This window comes from Bufo gargarizans, chromosome 3 (genome assembly GCF_014858855.1).
Source record: "Bufo gargarizans isolate SCDJY-AF-19 chromosome 3, ASM1485885v1, whole genome shotgun sequence".
NCBI classification, from domain to species: Eukaryota; Metazoa; Chordata; class Amphibia; order Anura; family Bufonidae; genus Bufo; species Bufo gargarizans.
The window spans coordinates 305,727,522-305,748,118 of NC_058082.1; the positions used below are offsets into that span (position 1 = coordinate 305,727,522).

Genomic DNA, 20,597 nt, shown 5'->3' on the forward strand with positions numbered 1-20,597 from the left:
TTTTATTCAAGGCAAATTTTAGATATTCTTTTATGTTGTTCTAGACATTTTAAATAAATGAAATACATTTGTTATACTCCTATTAAAGGAGTTGTTCCAATCAATCCAGATAGAGGTGTGCCCTCCATTGTTTATTGTAATTGATATAAAATATGTAGGGATGGGGATCCCGAATTGAAGGTGCACCCACGTTTTCCATTTTACATAGTGTGAGCCACACCGTATTGTACAAAGTTTCTGACTTGTTGTTACCAAGAGATATGGGATAATTAATATGTTAAAAAGAAAGTCTAGCAGTTTGGTGCAACATTTAATAATTGACGCGTCTCCTGCGGACTCCGTGTGTCTGCGCACTCTGCACTGAAAGGTAAGTATAAAGTTAGCAGAGGCGGCAAATGGTGGCACCTGTGATTTGGCATGGGGAAATGGGGGCACCTGTGATTTAGCATGGGGAAATGGGGGCACCTATGATTTGGCATGGGCTGGGGAAAACGGGGGCACCTGTGATTTGGCATGGGCTGGGGAAAACGGGGACACCTGTGATTTGGCATGGGCTGAGGAAAACGGGGGCACCTGTGATTTGGCATGGGCTGGGGAAAACGGGGGCACCTGTGATTTGGCATGGGCTGGGGAAAACGGGGGCACCTGTTATTTGGCATGGGCTGAGGAAAACGGGGGCACCTGTGATTTCGCATGGGCTGGGAAAAACGGGGGCACCTGTGATTTGGCATGGGCTGAGGAAAACGGGGGCACCTGTGATTTGGCATGGGCTGGGGAAAACGGGGGCACCTGTGATTTGGCATGGGCTGAGGAAAACGGGGACACCTGTGATTTGGCATGGGCTGGGGAAAACGGGGGCACCTGTGATTTGGCATGGGCTGGGGAAAACGGGGGCACCTGTGATTTGGCATGGGCTGGGGAAAACGGGGGCACCTGTGATTTGGCATGGGCTGAGGAAAACGGGGGCACCTGTGATTTGGCATGGGCTGGGGAAAACGGGGGCACCTTTGATTTGGCATGGGCTGGGGAAAACGGGGGCACCTGTGATTTGGCATGTATAACGTTAATGGCGTTAGAGGGGTTAATGGGAGCACCTATGATTTGCCATTTATAAAAGTATTGGGGGGGTTAATGGGGGCACCTGTGATTAGGCACTCGGAGGGTTGATATGGGGGAGTGGGGGACACGGTGGATGGCATAGAGGCACTGGGGAAGGGGGACATCATGGCAATCTGGATGGAGGGGCTGATGGCAGTGCTATCATGGGGGCACTAGGGGACATGGCATGGAGGGGCTGCTGAACTGATGGCACTGGGAAATTTTTTATAAAGTAATACATTATTTTAAGAAAGTTTTCTTATTAGATTACTCGATGAATCGAGAAATATAATCGATAGAATACTCAATTACTAAAATATTCATTTACTGCAGCCCTAGTCGTAACCATGGAAACAAGCAGTGTATAGTGTAATGGTAAAAATTCATCAAGTCAGCAAAGGAAGCATAATGGACAATTACAATACATTAGTAAGTGCCGTGTATTAACTTTCTGTTTATTACAAATGCCACTTGGTGAAGTGAGAAAACCCTTTTGAGGTCCTATTAGACTGTGCAATTTCAGGCCAATTATCTGGAACAACTATTCAAACGAACGCTTGTTCCTGATTTTTGGCCATGTAATAGAGTAGACGATGAACCTATAAACGAGCAGACGCTCGTTAACCGGCTGATGTGAGCCTTTCATCAGGATGAAAAATGCCCGATTTTCAGCAGTGCATCTCCCTGTGTAATCGGGGATGTGCTGCCGATAATAAATAGAAGAGAATGAGGAAGGAACTATTGCAGTTGAAATTGTTCCTCCCACATTCAAAGTTTGCCTTGGATTATGTAATCAGGCCGGTGCAAACAAACGCCAACGGATGTGTTTATCCATCAACGCTCGCACTACTCGAACATCTGGCAGTATAATAGGGCCGTTATTTCCACACCCCAATTCCTTTTGTCTTCCTTGGTGTGAAGTAAACAATTGCTGTGGCGAAAACAATCTCTTGAGCTCTCCAAAGTGAAAATATGCGTGTCTTGGTAAATGATTAATGAAAAATCAGCAGCCATTCTCTCGGATAGGGTAGACCCGTTCTAAGCGGTCTGGACCCCGTGTATTAAGCATACTTTTTTTGCTTGGCTGGAGTTGTTTTTGGCTTCCTGGTCCCTTTTCTCTCTCTAGTCTACTTTGCTGTGTGTGGGTCATTTCTATTCCCCATTCTTTTCCCCTTTTTTGTTATAGAATGACTATATTATTCAACTGGATTTCCTGGAGGGTGACCTGCATGGACTTATTTTTTGATTTATCAGTTAACATCTAAGGCTACTTTCACACCAGCGTGTTTGCTGAATCCATCATCGATCAGCAAAAACGCTTCCGTCATTTTAATACAACCGTCTGCACCCGTTATGAAAGGTCCGGTTAGATTATCTTTAAAATAGCCGTGACGGATCCGTCATGAACACCATTGAAAGTCAATGGGGTACAGATCCGTTTTCTATTGTGTCTGAGAAAACTGATCCATCCCCATTAACTTACATTGTGAGACATGACATTTGTGTGTGTCATGGGAACGCAACGGAACGGAATGCATTTTGGTGCATTCCGTTTCGTTCAGTTCAGTTTTGTCCCCATTGACAATGAATGGGGACAAATGGAAGCGTTTTTCTCCGCTATTGAGATCCTATGATGGATCACAACGAAAATTGAAAACTCTAGCCTCACTGTGTTTTCTGCAACTTGTTTTTTACAGTTTCTTTCAGGCCCCAGTTGTTCTTGTTCACATCTCTGTAGTATTTTATTTTGTGTAAAAACTGAAAGTATTTACTCAATAATTATCAGTGGGAAACTTGTGAATGGTGACCTTGTTACTGTAGAAAAACACTACAGTCTCAAGATTGCCTGTGACCTTTAAGTCAATGTGGGTTTTTTCATCCATCTATTCAGCTATAGTTAATATATACAGTATATCCTTCAAGTTCATCCAAGGGATGGGAGAAGATGTGGATGAAAGTGAATGGGTGTGGAGAAATTTTAGAACTTTGTTTTCCCCTATTTTCCAGGAGAAGGGGAAATTGTGAAGCCCTTACCTGTTCACAGCTATTATGGGGAAGCCTTGTTACCCTTGGTGATTCAAGCGTTCTTTCTTCAGACTGAGGCAGTGCCCCCTTGTCTGTTGAGAGGGTTTTGCATGGAGAAAACTTATTGCCATATTTTTCTTATTGGCCATTTATACAGTTATACAAATTAACCCCTGTAAAACAAATGACGTACCTGTATATGGTGAAAGAACTGTATGGAGAGGGCTCAGGAGCTGAGACCATGACCCTCCCCACACTCTGTTCAGCAATATTGCGGAATGTTAAGAGGTTGAGATGGCAGCCTGGCGCCTACTGAAGTATTGCAGTGTATTGTACGATCAATCACATGCTAAAAAAATAACATAAAGCACACCCTTTTCCTATTTACCGTATTTTTCTCTTTATAAAGACGCCCCCCCCCCCCCCCCAAAGAAAATGGCAGTGCGTCTTATGGGGCAAATGCTGCCATTTTTACTTTGCAGTGATACATCGCTGGCCATGGAGCTGCACAGCACGGCCTGAGATGTATCAGCAATGAGGTGCTGGAGGCCGGCAACTTTTGTTGGAATCGCAGCGGGGCCCGGTGCAGTTACTGTTCTCTATTAGTGAAGTCCTGGGTAAAGCTTTGTTAAGGTATAGCAATTCTCTGCAGCAGTAGTGCACGTATTACTCACTACGAAACTCCCGTAGCAGGCAGGCTGGCTGGTCACTCACTTCCTCACGCGCATGCTCCTCACACTTAATGAATGAAGCAGCCGCCTGACGGGGTGAGTGACGTTGCGCTGCCACCCTGCCTGCTACTGGAATTTCATAGTGAGTACTACATGTGAGCGCTACTGCTGCAGAGAACAAAGCTTTACCCATGACTTCACTTAATAAATACTGCTGTGAGCGGGGCCCGGTGTAATAGAGAACAGTAACTGCATCGGGCCCCGCCACGATTCCAACACAATTTGCCAGCCTCCACCCCCTGTATTGGGGGGCCACTATTTACACAAGGACAGTGTTATGACGGGGCGATCTGTGGATGACACATATATAGCATAAGATGCCCCCCCATAGCAGTGTCATTGTGTAAAGGGGGTGGAGGCCGGCAACTTGTGTTAGAATCGCGGCGGGTCCCAATGCAGTCACTCATTATGCAGCATAAGCTATATATGTGTCACCCCCCCCCCCCCCCCCCCATAACAATGTCATCCACACCTTTCCTCACAAAACAAAATAGTACATCCTTGTTGAGCCTCATTTGCAAATTGAATGTCCAAACACTCAGGGGGTCATTTGTTAAGACCAGCGTTTTTAGACGCCGGTCTTAATAAGGCTCTGCGCTGGCGGTGATCTGCCGAAGTTTTGTGGATACGCCAGCCTCTACATAACTTCGACCGATCCACCGCAGCTTCTAAATGTACGCCAGCTACCTTGCTGGTGTAAATTTAGACCATTTTCTACACCTAAAACAGGCGTAGATCTGCTCCAGAAATATGCCTTATATAGACGTATTTCTGGTTAGTAAATTACCCCCTTAATGTTTTCAAGTCGCCTTGAAATTTATGTGCATCTATAATAGACTGAACTATACTGCAGAATGGTCTATGTCTGCTTATTGCCTTTGGCCCACTAATGCTGCCTACAAACTACAGACCCTGTCTCCTATAGTGCTATTATTGGCCATTTAAATCTGTTGATAATGCCACCAGGAACTACTTTTTTACCTTCTATAGAGAATTAATGTTTACCAAGTGTTTGAGCTATAATTGGTACATAACCATATGGGTTGAATGCATTTAGCCCTGATTCTGGGTATGTGCCATTAAGCAACTGGTAAACAACATGTGAAAATACACCTGCGACATTGAAAAGGTTTATTTATACTCAGTGCTTCTTTCCTTTTCTCAAACAGAAATTGGGCAATGATGCTGGCAGTAAAGACTTATTGGATGTTGAGAAAACAGATGGAAGTGGAGCAGGTTTGTTCACTTTAATGACTATATGAGAAATAACAGCGCATAATTATATAGGAGACAAGACAAGTTTGGCGATTTATAATAAGTATATGTTTTATGTCTATTGTAATTTTGAAGAGATAAAATTGATTTATTTAAAGAAAAGTGATTTTTTTAATTTTTTTATTTTGTGCCAGGATTTTTTTTCATAGTTAAAATGTATTTCATTTTTTAAATCATTTTTTACATCTTCATGTAAAACAAACTGTTATTTGTTAAGGCATCTCCCAAAAGATACTGATTTTCCAGTAAGCATCAAATAAGGGAGCCTGGTCATGGTGCTTCAGGTTTTCCACGATTAATCATTAATGTTAGATTGGCGAGGTCGGACTCCCAGCACACTCGCCAATTATCTATATGAAGAGGCCACAGCGCTCCGTCAGCTTTTAAGTCATGTTCATTGTTCACAGGGTCTAGATGCTAGTCAGTCCCCAGGTGAATGGGGCTGAGTTTCCATACGAGGTACAAAAGCTATCAAATGGATGGCACAGTGCTTGGTAAGCTGTGAGGAGGCTGAGGTGCTCACAAGAGCTCTTGGGGCGGGGCCGAATCCCTTGAGCATTGCTTTGTAACACCCCTGTGTTCTGCACACTCCTCCCTCCACTTGATTGACAGGGCTAGACATCAGCATGGTGAGGGCAGAACTGTGTCCTAGAATCGACATATCCTATACACTATGTACTATAGCTTTACCATATTGAGATCTGCTCAGAAAGCTAATATACATATTACTGCACAAGATGATTATAAAGACACCACTAATGTGTAATGGCTTATAAGAAAATAAAAAACATGCATCTCTATGTGGTAATGCTATAGCTTACTGGTAAGTGTGTTTCAGCGTGTAGGGTTCCCAGGTTTGAATCTTGGAAGAGACATCATGTTTTTCTTCAGATATTATTTTCTTCCACATTTAACTCATAATAAGTCTTTATCCTTATCTTATTGAGAATAATGTTTTTAGGTTTATAAAGCTAATAAATATTGCTGGTTTCTTTATAATCATATATTGTGTCTGTGAATAAACCAGTAATAGGTTTTAGATTTCTGAGCAAAAAACACTATTGTCAATATAGTAAAACCTGTAACTGTTATTATATAATTATTTATTATACGATAGCCTTTTATTATAGGTTAAATAAGAGAGAAAAAAATATATGCAAGTCTCTCCCAGGACTTGAACTTCATGCTTGCCAAACCACTTATCACCAAGCTATAGGATTACCAAGTAGAGAAGCATGTTTTTCTATGTGTATAAGATAACTCCCGTAACTGGTGCCTTTCTAATCATATATTGTGCCTGTGAATAAAGCAGTAATATGTATATTAGCTTTCTGAGCAGATCTCAGTGTGGTAAAGCTATAGTACATAGTGTATACGATATGTAGGTGCTAGGAGACAGTTCTGCCCTCAGCATGTCTAGCCCTGTCAATCAAGGGGAGGGAGGAGTGTGCAGAACATAGGAGGTGCTACAAAGCAGAGCTCAAAGGATTCAGCCACACCTCCTGGTGCTCCAACTTGCTCATTTACATATGAATAAAACACAGATATCTCGCAACTGTTTAGCATACAGACAAAAGAAAAGTATTGTTTTAATCAGCATGATGAGCCCTACCAGGCAGTTTGTCTGGTTTAATAGGGTTGATCCTGGTGACAGAGGTGCTTTAATGGTTACAGCTCACCTTTCCCCCCCTTCCTACACAATGATCTCTACACAGGTCACAGAGCATGCTCACTAAACTCTCCAACAAAAGTCAATGAGCCATCCTCAGACACCAATTTCCTATGGTTCATGTGGCTGTGAAGCATATGTCTGAACTGTTGTTCACAGAACAGAGCAGCAGCTCAGGCAAATGGCTCCAACTATAATCACATACAGAAAACAGCTGTAGTATATACATGGTACAAACCGTAGCGCACACAGTTGAATACTTAATCTGCGTAGATATGCAGTGATGATTACGTCCTTCCCTGCATAGATAGGCAGATTTGCCTTTGTGCAGCTTTGGCAATCTGGGTAGCATGTTGAGGTATGCTGGAGACCAAACTACATGTGTAGTACATACTACACGGTTGTCCTGATACTATATTTATGGAAGTATTGATGTTTGTTCAGAATGTATGTAACATGTCTTGCCTCCATTACATCTCTGTAGAGGTTGTTACCTAGCTTTCTCAAACTGCTGAATTTCAAGTTTGCCTAGTTATTCAGTGATAGATCCCTTCTTATAGCTAGAACACCTTGCCATTCAGGGTCCTGGAAAAGCTTAGAGACTGCAGAATACTAAATTTACCAAGATAAATCTCCCACTCCTAAATAGTGCCATAGCTAGGCAGATGTACCGTTCAGATTCCTGGGAAACTGTGTTAAAACAGTTAGAAACTATAATAGACTGCAGAATACTAAATCTACCAAGATAAATCTCCTCTCCATAGTACAATGCAAGGCAGATTTGCCTCCCAGGGTCCAGGGGAAGCTGAGTTAAAACAAGTAATTTGTAATAGTGCTTATAACTATAACAACTGTTTTATTTTCCAGTTCCCAAGTTCTCTATGACAAGAGGTGATTCTACAAATTCTTGTCCAGAAAAAAATGTCAAATGTGAAGTAAAGTCAGAAGGCAGTGTGCGTTCCAAAAGTTCTTCTAGTACACCAACCAGTCCCAAACCACCTCTTCAGTCATCCAAGCCTGCCCTAACAGCACGTCCTACTGTGCCTCAGAAGCCTAGAAGTGGTTCTCGCACTGGTAAGAGCAATGTTCCTACTTAGGAGTAAAAAGTTAACACATTAACCTACAATTAGATCAGATCATATGTGTTTCCAGCACAGTAGTGGACTGTGGTAAGGTTCAGTTCTTCTCCAAGACATAGGCTTGCTAATTAGGGATTGGGAGATTGAAAACATATATTTAATAGGAATTAAGTTGAAAGGCTGAAATTACTGTTTATGATCTTGGGTTTAATCTGACATGGAAAATGTAATAGGTTAACATCTTCAGCAGGTAAATCCGGTAGATGGGCACTGCCGGGCAACACCAGATCCTCAGTCACTATAATGGGATTCTGCGGCCTTCTGGCATAAATGCTGACTTTGTCATTGTGGGCAAGCCCGCCTGCTGGGTCCCATCTTGGGGTCGTGTAATCCATCTTCATCCTCCCTGCCCTGTTTCCTTTGCTAGTGTACTGAATTTTAAAAATAAAATGGCGGAAGAGAATTGCCAAAACTTCGGATTGCTTTTGAAGACAAATTTTGGTGAAATTTGTGACTAATTCGATCTGATTAGCATTTATTCACATCTCTGGTGTGTACTGTAATCTGTTCCAGCAGAGGAGCAGACTACCAGAGTACACAAAACCTAAACAGGCCTCGTTACAACAACAAATCAGGGTATGTATATTAACCAGAACATATACCTATAATGTTGCTCACTCACAAACAACAAAAAAATACCCACTATAGTCAAATATATCCACTTTATTGCATAAAAATTCAGTTACACAATATATAACAATATAAAGGTAATTATAGAAGGAAAACAACAGATAAGGGTACCAGAATCACCTGACCTATACTGCTACTACTCCCAAAAGGATCTTCCACATGTCATGTGTCACCATGTCCAAAGAATATACATTATAAAACATGAATATCGCCTACCTGTTACTACATCCATGGGTATATCCCTCAGTACGGGTAGATCTCTATATCGAGTTCACATTTAGGATGTGTATAATAACACTCAATAAAAATTGCCCAAAACAATGCTTCGTCTGGAGGCGAAACGCGCGTCAAGGTATTTTCGCTGACTTGCACTGCTCTGTATACCCCCAATGCTGTACTATTGCTTTGGGCAATATTTATTAAGGAGTGTTATTTTACACGTCCTAAATGTGAACTTGATATAGAGATATACCCATTCATGTAGTAACAGGTAGGCAGTCTTGCGATATTCATGTTTTATAATGTATATTCTTTGGACATGGTGACACCTGACATGTGGAAGATCTTTTTGGGAGTAGTAGCAGTATACGTCAGGTGATTCTGGCACCCTTATCTGTAGATTTCCTTCTATCATTACCTTTATATTGTTATATATTGTGTAACTGAATTTTTATGCAATAAAGTGGATATATTTGAGGCCCTTACTGGTGCTGACTGCAGCCCCATAACCATCAGATGGCATCTGAGACTGAAGGCTTCAAAAACATAAAACGTCTTCAAAGACCTCGTCTCCTTGAACGCCACAGAACTGCTCGTTTGGACTTTGCAAGAGAGCACTAAACATGGGACATTCAAAGGTGGAAGAAAGTTTTATTCTCTGATGAGAATTTTTTTAACCTTGATGGTCCTGATGGTTTCCAACGTTACTGGCATGACAAGCAGATCCCACGTGAGATGTTTTCTACGCGCCACAGTGGAGGGGGTGCCATAATGGTCTGAGGGTGCTTTTTCCTTCAGTGGAACAATGGAGCTTCAGGAAGTGCAGGGGCGTCAAACGTCCGCTGGCTATGTCCAGATGTTGCAGAGAGCATTCCTTATGACTGAGGGCCCTCGTCTGTGTGGTAACGACTGGGTTTTTCAACAGGACAACTCTACAGTACACAATGCCCGCAGGACAAGGGACTTCTTCCAGGAGAATAACATCATTCTTTTGGCCCATCCTGCGTGTTCTCCTGATCTAAATCCAATTGAGAACCTTTGGGGATGGATGGCAAGGAAAGTTTACAAAAATGAACAACAGTTCCAGACAGTAGATGACCTTCGTGCGGCCATCTTCACCACTTGGAGAAATGTTCCCACTCACCTCATGGAAACGCTTGCATCAAGAATGCCGAAACAAATTTTGGAAGTGATAAACAATAACGGCAGAGCTACTTATTACTGAGTTCATGTTTGGAAGTTGGATTTCTGTTTTGGGGGGGTTTAGCAGTTTTTTTGGAGGTGTGGTCCTAAACTTTTGATCAGCTGAAAAACAGCCTGTTTCAGTTTATTCGTTGTTTTGAATAAATTGAATGCTCAAAAAAAGTCTCACTCCTATTTCTTTTTGTTGCATGTTGAAGCTCTACTGGGAACCTTGTTAAGATCCAGCCATGCTAAATATGATTTTTTTGCCATTTTTCAAGTGGTCTTAAACTTTTGATCAGGACTGTGTGTATATATATATTTATTTATTTTATACCCAGAAAAATATTATAAAAGGGTAAAAGTCTGTTTTCACTTTTTCTTTTAATAGTACAAAGTGCATCTAAAATAAGTGTTTAAATTGTATCCCCTTTCTGTTACAGTTGTTTGATATAGCCGATATATAGTTTATGATGTGCGGTGGGTGTAGAAGGTGCGGTGTGGGCTAGTGGTGGTCTTTTTCTTTGTTTTGTCATTATGTGTTAATTTTAAACAGTTTGCCCCCCATAAGGTCATACCAGGTGCATTTGTATTGATGCACGGTTACTCAGTGGTTAGCACTGGTTCAAGTCCTACCAAGGACAACATCTGCATGGAGTTTGTTTGTATCCTGTATTTGTATGGGTTTCCTCCGAGTACTCCGATTTCCTCCCACACTCCAAAGACATACTGATAGAGAACTTAGATTGTGAGCCCCATTGTCGGACATGTGATGCTAATGTCTGTAAAGCGCTACAGAATATGTCAGCGCTATATAAGTGAGTAAAATAAACAAAATGTGTTCCACTGTGCTATACTGTACATTCAGCAGAATAGTATAATGGTATATTTCCCATCAACAAACTGTATAACAAATAAATATAAATTATAAGGCTGAGAATTATAGAGATGCTACAATGGAGAAGGGGGAAAACATGTAATTGTATCTTATAAACTTGTCATTAATAAATGCCTGATGTATTTTTCCCTTAATGTTAACAGAAGAAATTCCTGAATCTCCATCTGGGCCCTGCTCTCCCAAAACCACAATTCTTCCTTCTGTACTAAAGAGGGCTCCATCAGAGAAGGACAGAGATGGACCCAGCAGCCCCCAACCTTCTTCCCGGCCACTTGCAGATGAAGGTATGATTTCCAGCATACAGAGTTATGTTCAACTGTTAACTTTGCTCTTCTAGAATCTCCAGCCATTAACTGAGGCTTGGTTTTAAAAGGCAGTGCTGGCTATTCTTTGCTTTGAACTAATACCAACCATAAACGGATACTAAAAATGAGAAAATGAGTATTAAGCCTCATTCACACTTCAGTGTTTGATCAATGATTTCCATCAGTGATTTTGAGCCCAAACCAGGTGCGGCTCCAACCACAGAACAGGAGCAGATCTTTCCCTTATACCTTATGTCTGTGGAGGCTCCACTTCTGGTTTTGGCTCACAATCGCTGATGGAAATCACTGACCAAACACTGATGTGTGAATGAGGCTTTACAAGTAGCTACAATTTGGCTTTAGAGGGATTGTCTCACTTCAGCAAATGGCATTTATCATGTAAATAAAGTTAATACAAGCCACTTACTAGTGTATTGTGATTGTCCATATTGCCTCCTTTGCTGGCTATACACTGCTCGTATCCATAGGTTATGGCCACCACTATGGTGCAGATACGAGGTGGCCAGGACAGGAGCTGCTGCGCATGTGGGCCTAAGCACGGTCCTGGCCACCAGAGAGGGTGATGCTTTTTCCTATAGTTTGCAAGGACGACCACCACTGCTGGATTGCAGGGTGGTCGTGACCCCTGGATGTGTGCAGTGTAGAATGTGATGAAAAATGAGCCAGCAAAGGAAGCAATATGGACAATCACAATATATTAGTATTAGCCATGTATTAACTTTATCTACATGATAGTTGCCATTTGTGAAGTGAGACAATCCCTTTAAGTTGATTTGGCCTAAAGCAGCTACAAATATTTTTGTGATTGCTCTGTTTGCTAGGTAACTAAAATTCCACATTTTGGAATTATTTTATAGTGCTCTGCTGTATCAAGAATAAACAAATGAACCAACTATATTAGGCTACTTTCACACTAGCGTTCGTCGGTCCGCTCGTGAGCTCCGTTTGAAGGAGCTCACGAGCGGACCCGAACGCAGCCGTCCAGCCCTGATGCAGTCTGAATGGAGCGGATCCGCTCAGACTGCATCAGTCTGGCGGCGTTCAGCCTCCGCTCCGCTCGCCTCCGCACGGACAGGCGGACAGCTGAACGCTGCTTGCAGCGTTCGGGTGTCCGCCTGGCTGTGCGGAGGCGTACGGATCCGTCCAGACTTACAATGTAAGTCAATGGGGACGGATCCGTTTGAAGATGCCACAATATGGCTCAATCTTCAGGCGGATCCGTCCCCCATTGACTTTACATTGAAAGTCTGGACGGATCCGTACGAGGCTATTTTCACACTTAGCTGTTATATGCTAAAATAATGCAGACGGATCCGTTCTGAACGGAGCCTCCGTCTGCATTATTATGATCGGATCCGTTCAGAACGGATCCGATCGAACGCTAGTGTGAAAGTAGCCTTAATAGTATTTGTTAAAAACCTATAACCATTTTGTGTCTACAGCTTTTATTCAGAACTATGTGTCGCCATAGTTACTGACTACAAACAAACTCTGCGTAGTCTGATCCTGTAATCATACTCCCTATACTTTGTCTCTAATTTGCTAACCTGCAGAATGTACATTTGAAGGTTGCAGTATTGCTCATTGGGGCGTCTTGCTTCAAACAGTAGAGACACACACTTTCTTCTTGTACTTCATGTATAGTTAGTACAGCTTGGGTGTGTGGCAGCTGAAATGAATGGGAGTCAATTGTCAGAGATATATCATGGATTTTTACCATCTCCAAGAAGGGATGAATGCAGGCAATTCCTCCAGTGACATGGCATTATCTGTGTATGTAGAGCATGGTGTTGCTAGCCTGCCTTATGTAGGCTTCCAGCAGTACAGTCCAAGAAATATCAGCTTATTGTGTGCTCTAGTAACCACTGAAAAAACTGTTGCATTTCAGTATTTTTGATGTTTAGATAAAAAGATTGAAAACGCATGATTATTGATTTTCTATCGATACATTCCCTGCATGGAACTATGTAACTGTGCATTGTCCGTGCACAGGGGGTGTATGGCGTGGGCTTATTAGCTGAGGCCACTCTACAAACGTATACATCAACCAAAAAAGGGCCCCCAATAAGTATAACTGGTCATACTGTACCACACAAACAATATCACCCAAAAAAGGTACTAGACCCAAGATACCATAATAAATCTACCATCCTTATTGAAGCACATAAGATACAGATAGAAAATAGTAATGGTGAGCCAGCTTACAAAGTACAGATAATCAGAAAATCAAATCAATCAATAGTAGTAAAGGCAAGTGCCAAAGGTAACACACTGCTGGGCGCCACTAGGATCCCTACATAGCAAACGTAGCAGTACTGCTCACCCACCACTCCTGATGCATGCTTCACCAGCGGCTTCGTCTGGGGGTGTTTGGTGGCCACACCTATTGGTATTTAAATTGGTAATTAGCAATGCTGTGACTAATATTAATATCAAAGATTTGTATTGTTTGTTGCCTGTCATATACATGAAGAAGTATGAAATATTTATATGTATAAAGTTTGAGATTGTATTAGGATGCCAAACTGCTTACAGAATGGCTTTATGGTCAGAGATGAGCGAATTATATATTTTGAAATTCGTTCACACTTAGTTTGTTAGTAAAAGGTGAATTGCGTTATGGATTCGGTTACCACGGACCATAACACAATTCTATGACTGAATGCATAACGTAATGCCTTTAGAGCCATTCCGTTATTCATTCCGTCATAATAGAAGTCTATGGGCTACAAAACAGATCAGTTCTATTTCCGTTATGCAGGGGAGTCCTTCCCTGCATAACTGAAACAGGACGGGTCCGTTTTGCAGCCCATAGACTTCTATTATGACGGAATGCCTCTAAAGGCATTCAGTTAGGCATTCTGTCATAGAATTGCGTTATGGTCCGTGGTAACGGAATCCATAACGCAATTTACCTTTTACCAACAAACTAAGTGTGAACGAATTTCATAAGCGGAAATTCGCTCATCTCTAATTATGGTATCTTGGGTCTAGTACCTTTTGTTTGGTAACAGGGCTGTATAATACTTCTGACCTCTGCCCGGATCAGAGATAACCCTGATCATTTAAACCCTCATGTCACAGCTAATAGTGCTTAGACAGAGGTGGGGGGTGCCTTTGTTGTCTGAGGTTTTCCCATCCCACTTTTCTCAATGTAAAGGGGTTTGCCATTTTTGTCATCGTGCCTCCCAAAAAAAGGGAATAAAAATATCAAAAGTTGCATCTACCCCAAAATGATACCAATAAACACTACACCTCTCCCCACAAAAAAAAAAAAGCCCTCTACACCTCGTTCGATGGAAACATTTTAAACGTTATGAGTGTCAGAATAAGGCAACACAAAGCCCATTATTTTTATAGGATTCTTAATTTTTTTAAGGTATTGTAAAACATGACGACAACCATATAAATTTTGGCTTGCCTTAATTGTACTGTACTTGGTGAATGCCGTTAGAAAGCAATTGGGAGTTTTTTCACCCCACATATAATTTCTTAAAGTTTCATGTTACGTTGAATAGAATATTAAGTTTTGCCATTTAAAAGATCATATCATCCCACAAAAAGGAGGAAGGAAGATAAATATTTATGGCTCTTGAAAGCCGATGAGGAAAAATCAAAACGTAATTTCCAAAATTGACTTGCCCTAAAGGGGTAAAAGAAACCGCTCTACAAAAAATTTCTAAAAGTGTTCCTATGGAAAATACATGTGTGTTTCTTCCAGTATAAGGCTACTTTCACACTAGCGTTCGGGCGGATCCGTTCTGAACGGATCCGATCATAATAATGCAGACGGAGGCTCCGTTCAGAACGGATCCGTCTGCATTATTTTAGCATATAACAGCTAAGTGTGAAAATAGCCTCGTACGGATCCGTCCAGACTTTCAATGTAAAGTCAATGGGGGACGGATCCGCCTGAAGATTGAGCCATATTGTGGCATCTTCAAACAGATCCGTCCCCATTGACTTACATTGTAAGTCTGGACGGATCCGCACGCCTCCGCACGGCCAGGCGGACACCCGAACGCTGCAAGCAGCGTTCAGCTGTCCGCCTGTCCGTGCGGAGGCAAGCGGAGCAGAGGCTGAACGCCGCCAGACTGATGCAGTCTGAGCGGATCCGCTCCATTCAGACTGCATCAGGGCTGGACGGCTGCGTTCGGGTCCGCTCGTGAGCCCCTTCAAACGGAGCTCACGAGCGGACCGACGAACGCTAGTGTGAAAGTAGCCTAATGCCTACATATTATTTTCATACATATTTTTGCACTTCAATGTCAGTAGAAGAAAAAAAATATATATATATATGGCATGCTAGAATTTTAATAAACAGGGAGCCCTGAAAAAATATGAAAAAGCTGTTTGTGAATGGAAGATTACTTTTTATTCTATTTTTCTTTATTTCTTCTTTACGTTGTCTGAGCTCTTATGCAATCACATTGCATAAGACCATTCTCTGCAATATTTTAAATAAAGTATAACAAAGTGACATTTTCTTAACTGGATGTAATCATTCCAGACACTTGGTGGTGCTATGTGCTAAGCATTGCCGCTGCATGCTTCCTGCATAGAAATGTGTATGAAGCAGATGCTACAAGCATTTCCATCAGGGCAAAGCTGCACTGTAAAACGTGATTGACATCGCTGACTGTTACATAATCGGATGTGCAACGTATAAGCAGTAATCGCCAAAAAAAGAAAAGCAACCACTTGCTGGATAAATTTGTTTCTAGACAGGTGCTGACCTTTTCTAATAGCACGGGTGTGACCAAAAGGCTGGTACCCAACATGGAGCTCTACATGTAACTGTTCTACTGACACTTTTATATAAGCCCTATACTGTATGTGTGCAGTTATTATACTAAGCAGCAACCTTTCCCGGATGGTGAGTGCCTGGTCATCTGTATTTTGCACGAAGGTTAAACGGTGCGTTGACAATGCGTCGTGAGGAAAAAAATTGGCAAGGCTACGCTGGCTGGTGTAGACTTGAGTTTCTAGGGCATGTCAGGGCAGAGATGCATCTAATTCATTAAAGGGGTTTTCCAGAATTTTGATACCTATACTCAGGATACGTCATTAGTATCTGATCTGTAGGGGTCCGACACCCCCACGGCCTTCTCCGTGCTTACAAAGCACAGCACTGTACATTGTATAGCGGCTGAGCTTAGTATCCCCCTCAGCCCCATTCACTTTAACGGGCAGAGCTGCGATACCAAGCTCAGCCGCTATACAGCACTATGCGTGGTAAGCACGGAGAAGGCTGCGGCGCTCACAGAGACAGCTGATCGGCAGGGGTACTGGGTGTTAGACCCCCACAGTCAGATACTGATGACCTATTCTGAGCATGTGTCATCAGTATCAAAATCCCACAAAACCTCTTCAAGAAGTATCTGCCTCTTAATGAATTAGGCTCAGGGAGATTAAGACTTGATAAATCTACCCCTACGTTTTAGACACTTTTTACACTTTATTTGGCAAGAGAGGTGGCTTAGCTGGAGAGCATTAGGACTTGATGTGAAAAAAGCATGGCTTAATATGCATCAACTTGCAGCAAAATATTGCCGCAAAGTAAGCCTGTAATGTTAGATAAAATGGCTAATGATGCTCCAAATGTATAATCCAGCATCAGCCATTTTATAAACTTACACATCCTTAGACTGTTTTGTCTGATTTAATGCTAATGTTAGACAGGATTAGTAAATCTGCCCCATAGAGTATTGACTGCATCCTGCAGAGAGCTGGTAATGTAACCTTCCCATGTCCTCTTTCTTCCATAGTGTAGCTCTCTAATAGCAAACCCTGCTATGTTCAGGTTATGTTTTAATATCATCTGACGTGTGATCAACTACAGAAAGTCATTGCAGTTTAATAAAAAAAATGTTTGGAATTTTTTTGCAGCAGCTCGTCCAACAACTCCTTCTGACTCTTCCCCTAAAAAGAATCACAGCCAGTCTCCAGACAGACAAGAGCTGAAGTCAAGGTCATCAAGTAAAGATTCTCACAAACGCAGCAAGTCCAGTGACTCTGGAGAGGAGGCCGATAAAGAATTTGTTTTTATATAATCTTCTTAGACGTTCTGTAACATTTCCTGGAATTTCTTTTACTTTCAATGTTAATTAAGTATGATTTCTTTGTTGACCAGTCCTACACTCCTACACACTTAATTTGTACATCTTTGTCCTCCAATTTTCAGATGCTCCACACTCCCCAAAGCAATGTTTCACTTGAACCAAGTACTTGTAGATTGAGAAGGTAAAACTTTTCTGTATGTTAGTTGTTGCATATTGTAATTAACAGAGCACAGTAATGACAAATGATTTGTATAAATGGTAAATAACTCTACATATATATATATATAGCTATATATAAACAAATTTCTCTCTACGTACATATATAAATATATATATATATGATGATTGGATACACTTTTTACATCCTCTGGTAGGATCTTTTCTCCATCTTGTACTTGTACATAAACAAATACTTTCAAGTACTTTCAGGCACTTAAGAAAAAGCACAAGCGCTGAAACCCCTCAAAGATAGTAAACTGGGAAGATTTTAATGGAATGAAAAGACACATGCAGCATATAAATTGGTTCAATGGTGGGAGCCTGAGATGCCGTCCTATGTTTTAACATTTTGATTTTGCTTTATTATACCATTTTTGAAAGGAAAGGACTAACGTATGTAAATAAGTATAGGAGGAAAAAACTTTTTGACAATGCAGTAACGCAAATATTCACTTATAATACAGGTTATTGGGGGTTTTATCTATATGTATATTTGTATCAATAAAAACATTTTACAACTTTATGAGTATTTTCTTGTCTTTCAATTAATAGTTCTGGTAATACTATCATTGTTATGTTATATAAATGTTCACAAAATGGTAAAATCCACCTCATCATGTGACCATTTTGGCACTCAAACTCTGTTCTTACTGGCATCATGGCTTCTATCTGTTACGATCTGTTAGGCATCCAGTTTTTCCCCCCATTGACTTATAATAGGTACCAGAAGCAATAATTGCAAGTGTGAACAGATACTTTGTATTAAGAAAATAAATAGCTGGATAACATTTAAAAAGCACGGTAGAGGTAAGAGTGCCAGGGAGGCTAGCCCCGATCTAACACACCCCAACAAGTTTGCAAGGTTGGCAAATGAGGGAAATGTCAGTTTAGGGATAGCACTGCTGTAGCAAGACACTTCCTCTGCCAGTCAGGGGAATGTCCGCTCCATTAAGCAGGGGACCAGGAGAGCTCGGCAGGCTAGACAGGTGCTGGTAGTGGGAGACTCATGTATTAGGGGTACAGATAGGGCGATCTGTCACAAAGACCGTCAATGTTGAACGGTGTGTTGTCTTCCTGTCGCTCAAGTTTGACATATCACGGATCGGGTTGACAGATTACAGGGAGGGGCTGGCGAAGTTGCAGCAGTTATGTTCCAATTTGGAACCAATGACAAAGTTAGAGGAAGATGGAGCGTCCTTAAAAATGATTTTAGGGATTTAGGTCACAATCTAAGGGCAAGGGCCTTAAAGGTAGTGTTTTCTAAAATACTACCTCTACCAGGAGCCACACAAGAAAAGCAGCGGGAGTTTAGGGAGGTTAATAAGTGGCTCAAGAACTGGTGTAGGAAGGAGGGGTTTGGGTTCCTGAAGAACTGGGCCAACTTCTCTGTTGGCTACAGGCTCTATTGCAGGGATGGGCTGCACCTCAATGGGGAAGGTGCAGCTGTTTTGGGCGAGAAAATGGCTAGAAGTTTGGAGGAATGTTTAAACTAGGGACTGGGGGAGGGAAAATACATTATAGGAGGGGAAGATAGTGCAGATAGAGACCTGGGGGAGAAATGGAAGGAGGGACTAGAACAGTTCAGAAAGAAAGGTGTAGGGTAAAAAATATACCATACATAATCCTCTCAATTGTATGTACACTAATGCCAGAAGCCTGACTAATAAAACTAGGGAACTGGAATTAGTGATGTGTGAGGAGGACTATGACATAGTGGGAATAACTGAGGCGTGGCTGGATGATACTTTTAACTGGGCACAGGGTATAGACTTAAAGGGTTACAGTCTGTTTAGAAAGGATCCTTAAAACCGGAGAGGGGGGAAGTCTTTGCCTTTTATGAAAGTCCTGTCTAAAGCCTAAACTCTGGGAAGATATAAGTGAGGGACATGAACATGTGAAGTCACTGTGGGTAGAAATACATGGAGGCAAAAACAATAATAAAATACTAATAGGCGTTTATTATAAGCCACCAAATATACCAGTCCACAGAAAATCTACTACTAAACAAGATCATGAGGTCGTTTTTGGGGGTGACTTCAACTTCCCAGATATAGACTGGGAAACTGAAACCTGTAGATCCCATAAAGGAAAAAGGTTCTTGGCAATAACCAAAGACAATTACCTTTCCCTATTGGTCCAGGACCTGACTAGAGGGATGACCATACTGGAATGAGTATTAACCAATAGACCTGACAGAACAACAGATGTGCAGATTGGGGGACACCTGGGAAATAGTGACCAATCCTAAACTCTAATTGTGAAAGGTACATACCTTTATGGGGATAAAATGGTAAGGAACAAGAAAATAATGTGGATACATTTAAATCATTAAAACAGGAGGGTGGCGACGAAGCATTGAAAAACTAAAAGGAAACAAATAGAATATGCAAAAGACAAACAAAAGCAGCCAAACTAGAGACCGAGAGATTCATTGCCAAAGAGAGTAAAACTAACCCTAAAATGTTATTCAGTTATATAAATGGTACAATTTGTGATGAGGGGGGAGTTGCAGAGAGCGATGAGAAGAAAGCAAAGCTACTAAATATTTTTTTCTCTCCACTGTATTCAAGGAGGAAAATAAACTGTCAGATGAAATGCAGAATGTAAAAGAAAATTCCCCAATAAAGTGCCCTGTCTGACCCAGGAAGAAGTACAGCGCCGTCTTAAAAAGATTAAAATATACAAGTCGCCGGGACCAGATGGCATACACCCCCATATCCTAAGAGAATTATGTAATCTTGGCGTACCTCAAGGAAAATAAGCAAATTACGCCATATCAGCATGGCTTCATGAGGGATCGGTCATGTCAAACTAATTTAGTCAGCTTCTATGAGGAGATAAGTTCTAGACTTGACCATAGTGAATCAATGGATGTCGTATATCTGGATTTCTCCAAAGCATTTGATACTGTACCACATGAAAGGTTAGTATATAAAATGAGAATGCTTGAACTGGGAGAAAATGTCTGTGTGTTGGTAAGTAACTGGCTCCGTGATAGAAAATATCGATAGACAATGGTACACAGATTGGGTCACTGTCTCTAGTGGAGTACCTCAGGGGTCAGTATTGGGCCCTATTCTCTTCAATATATTTATTAATGATCTTGTAGAAGGCTTGCACAGTA

At 41.5% G+C, this 20,597-nt stretch overlaps 1 protein-coding gene across 1 annotated transcript in view; it reads left to right on the top strand.

Annotated features, from left to right (window-relative positions):
- Positions 1-17,996, top strand: part of LOC122932349 (F-actin-uncapping protein LRRC16A-like) — a 299,289-nt gene extending 281,293 nt beyond the window's left edge. Inside the window, 4 exon segments of the mRNA XM_044286714.1 lie at positions 5,024-5,090; positions 7,666-7,872; positions 11,010-11,150; positions 17,082-17,996. Coding sequence (XP_044142649.1) covers positions 5,024-5,090; positions 7,666-7,872; positions 11,010-11,150; positions 17,082-17,245 — 579 coding nt within the window. The 3' untranslated portion in view covers positions 17,246-17,996.
- Positions 17,997-20,597: the final 2,601 nt, after the last annotated feature.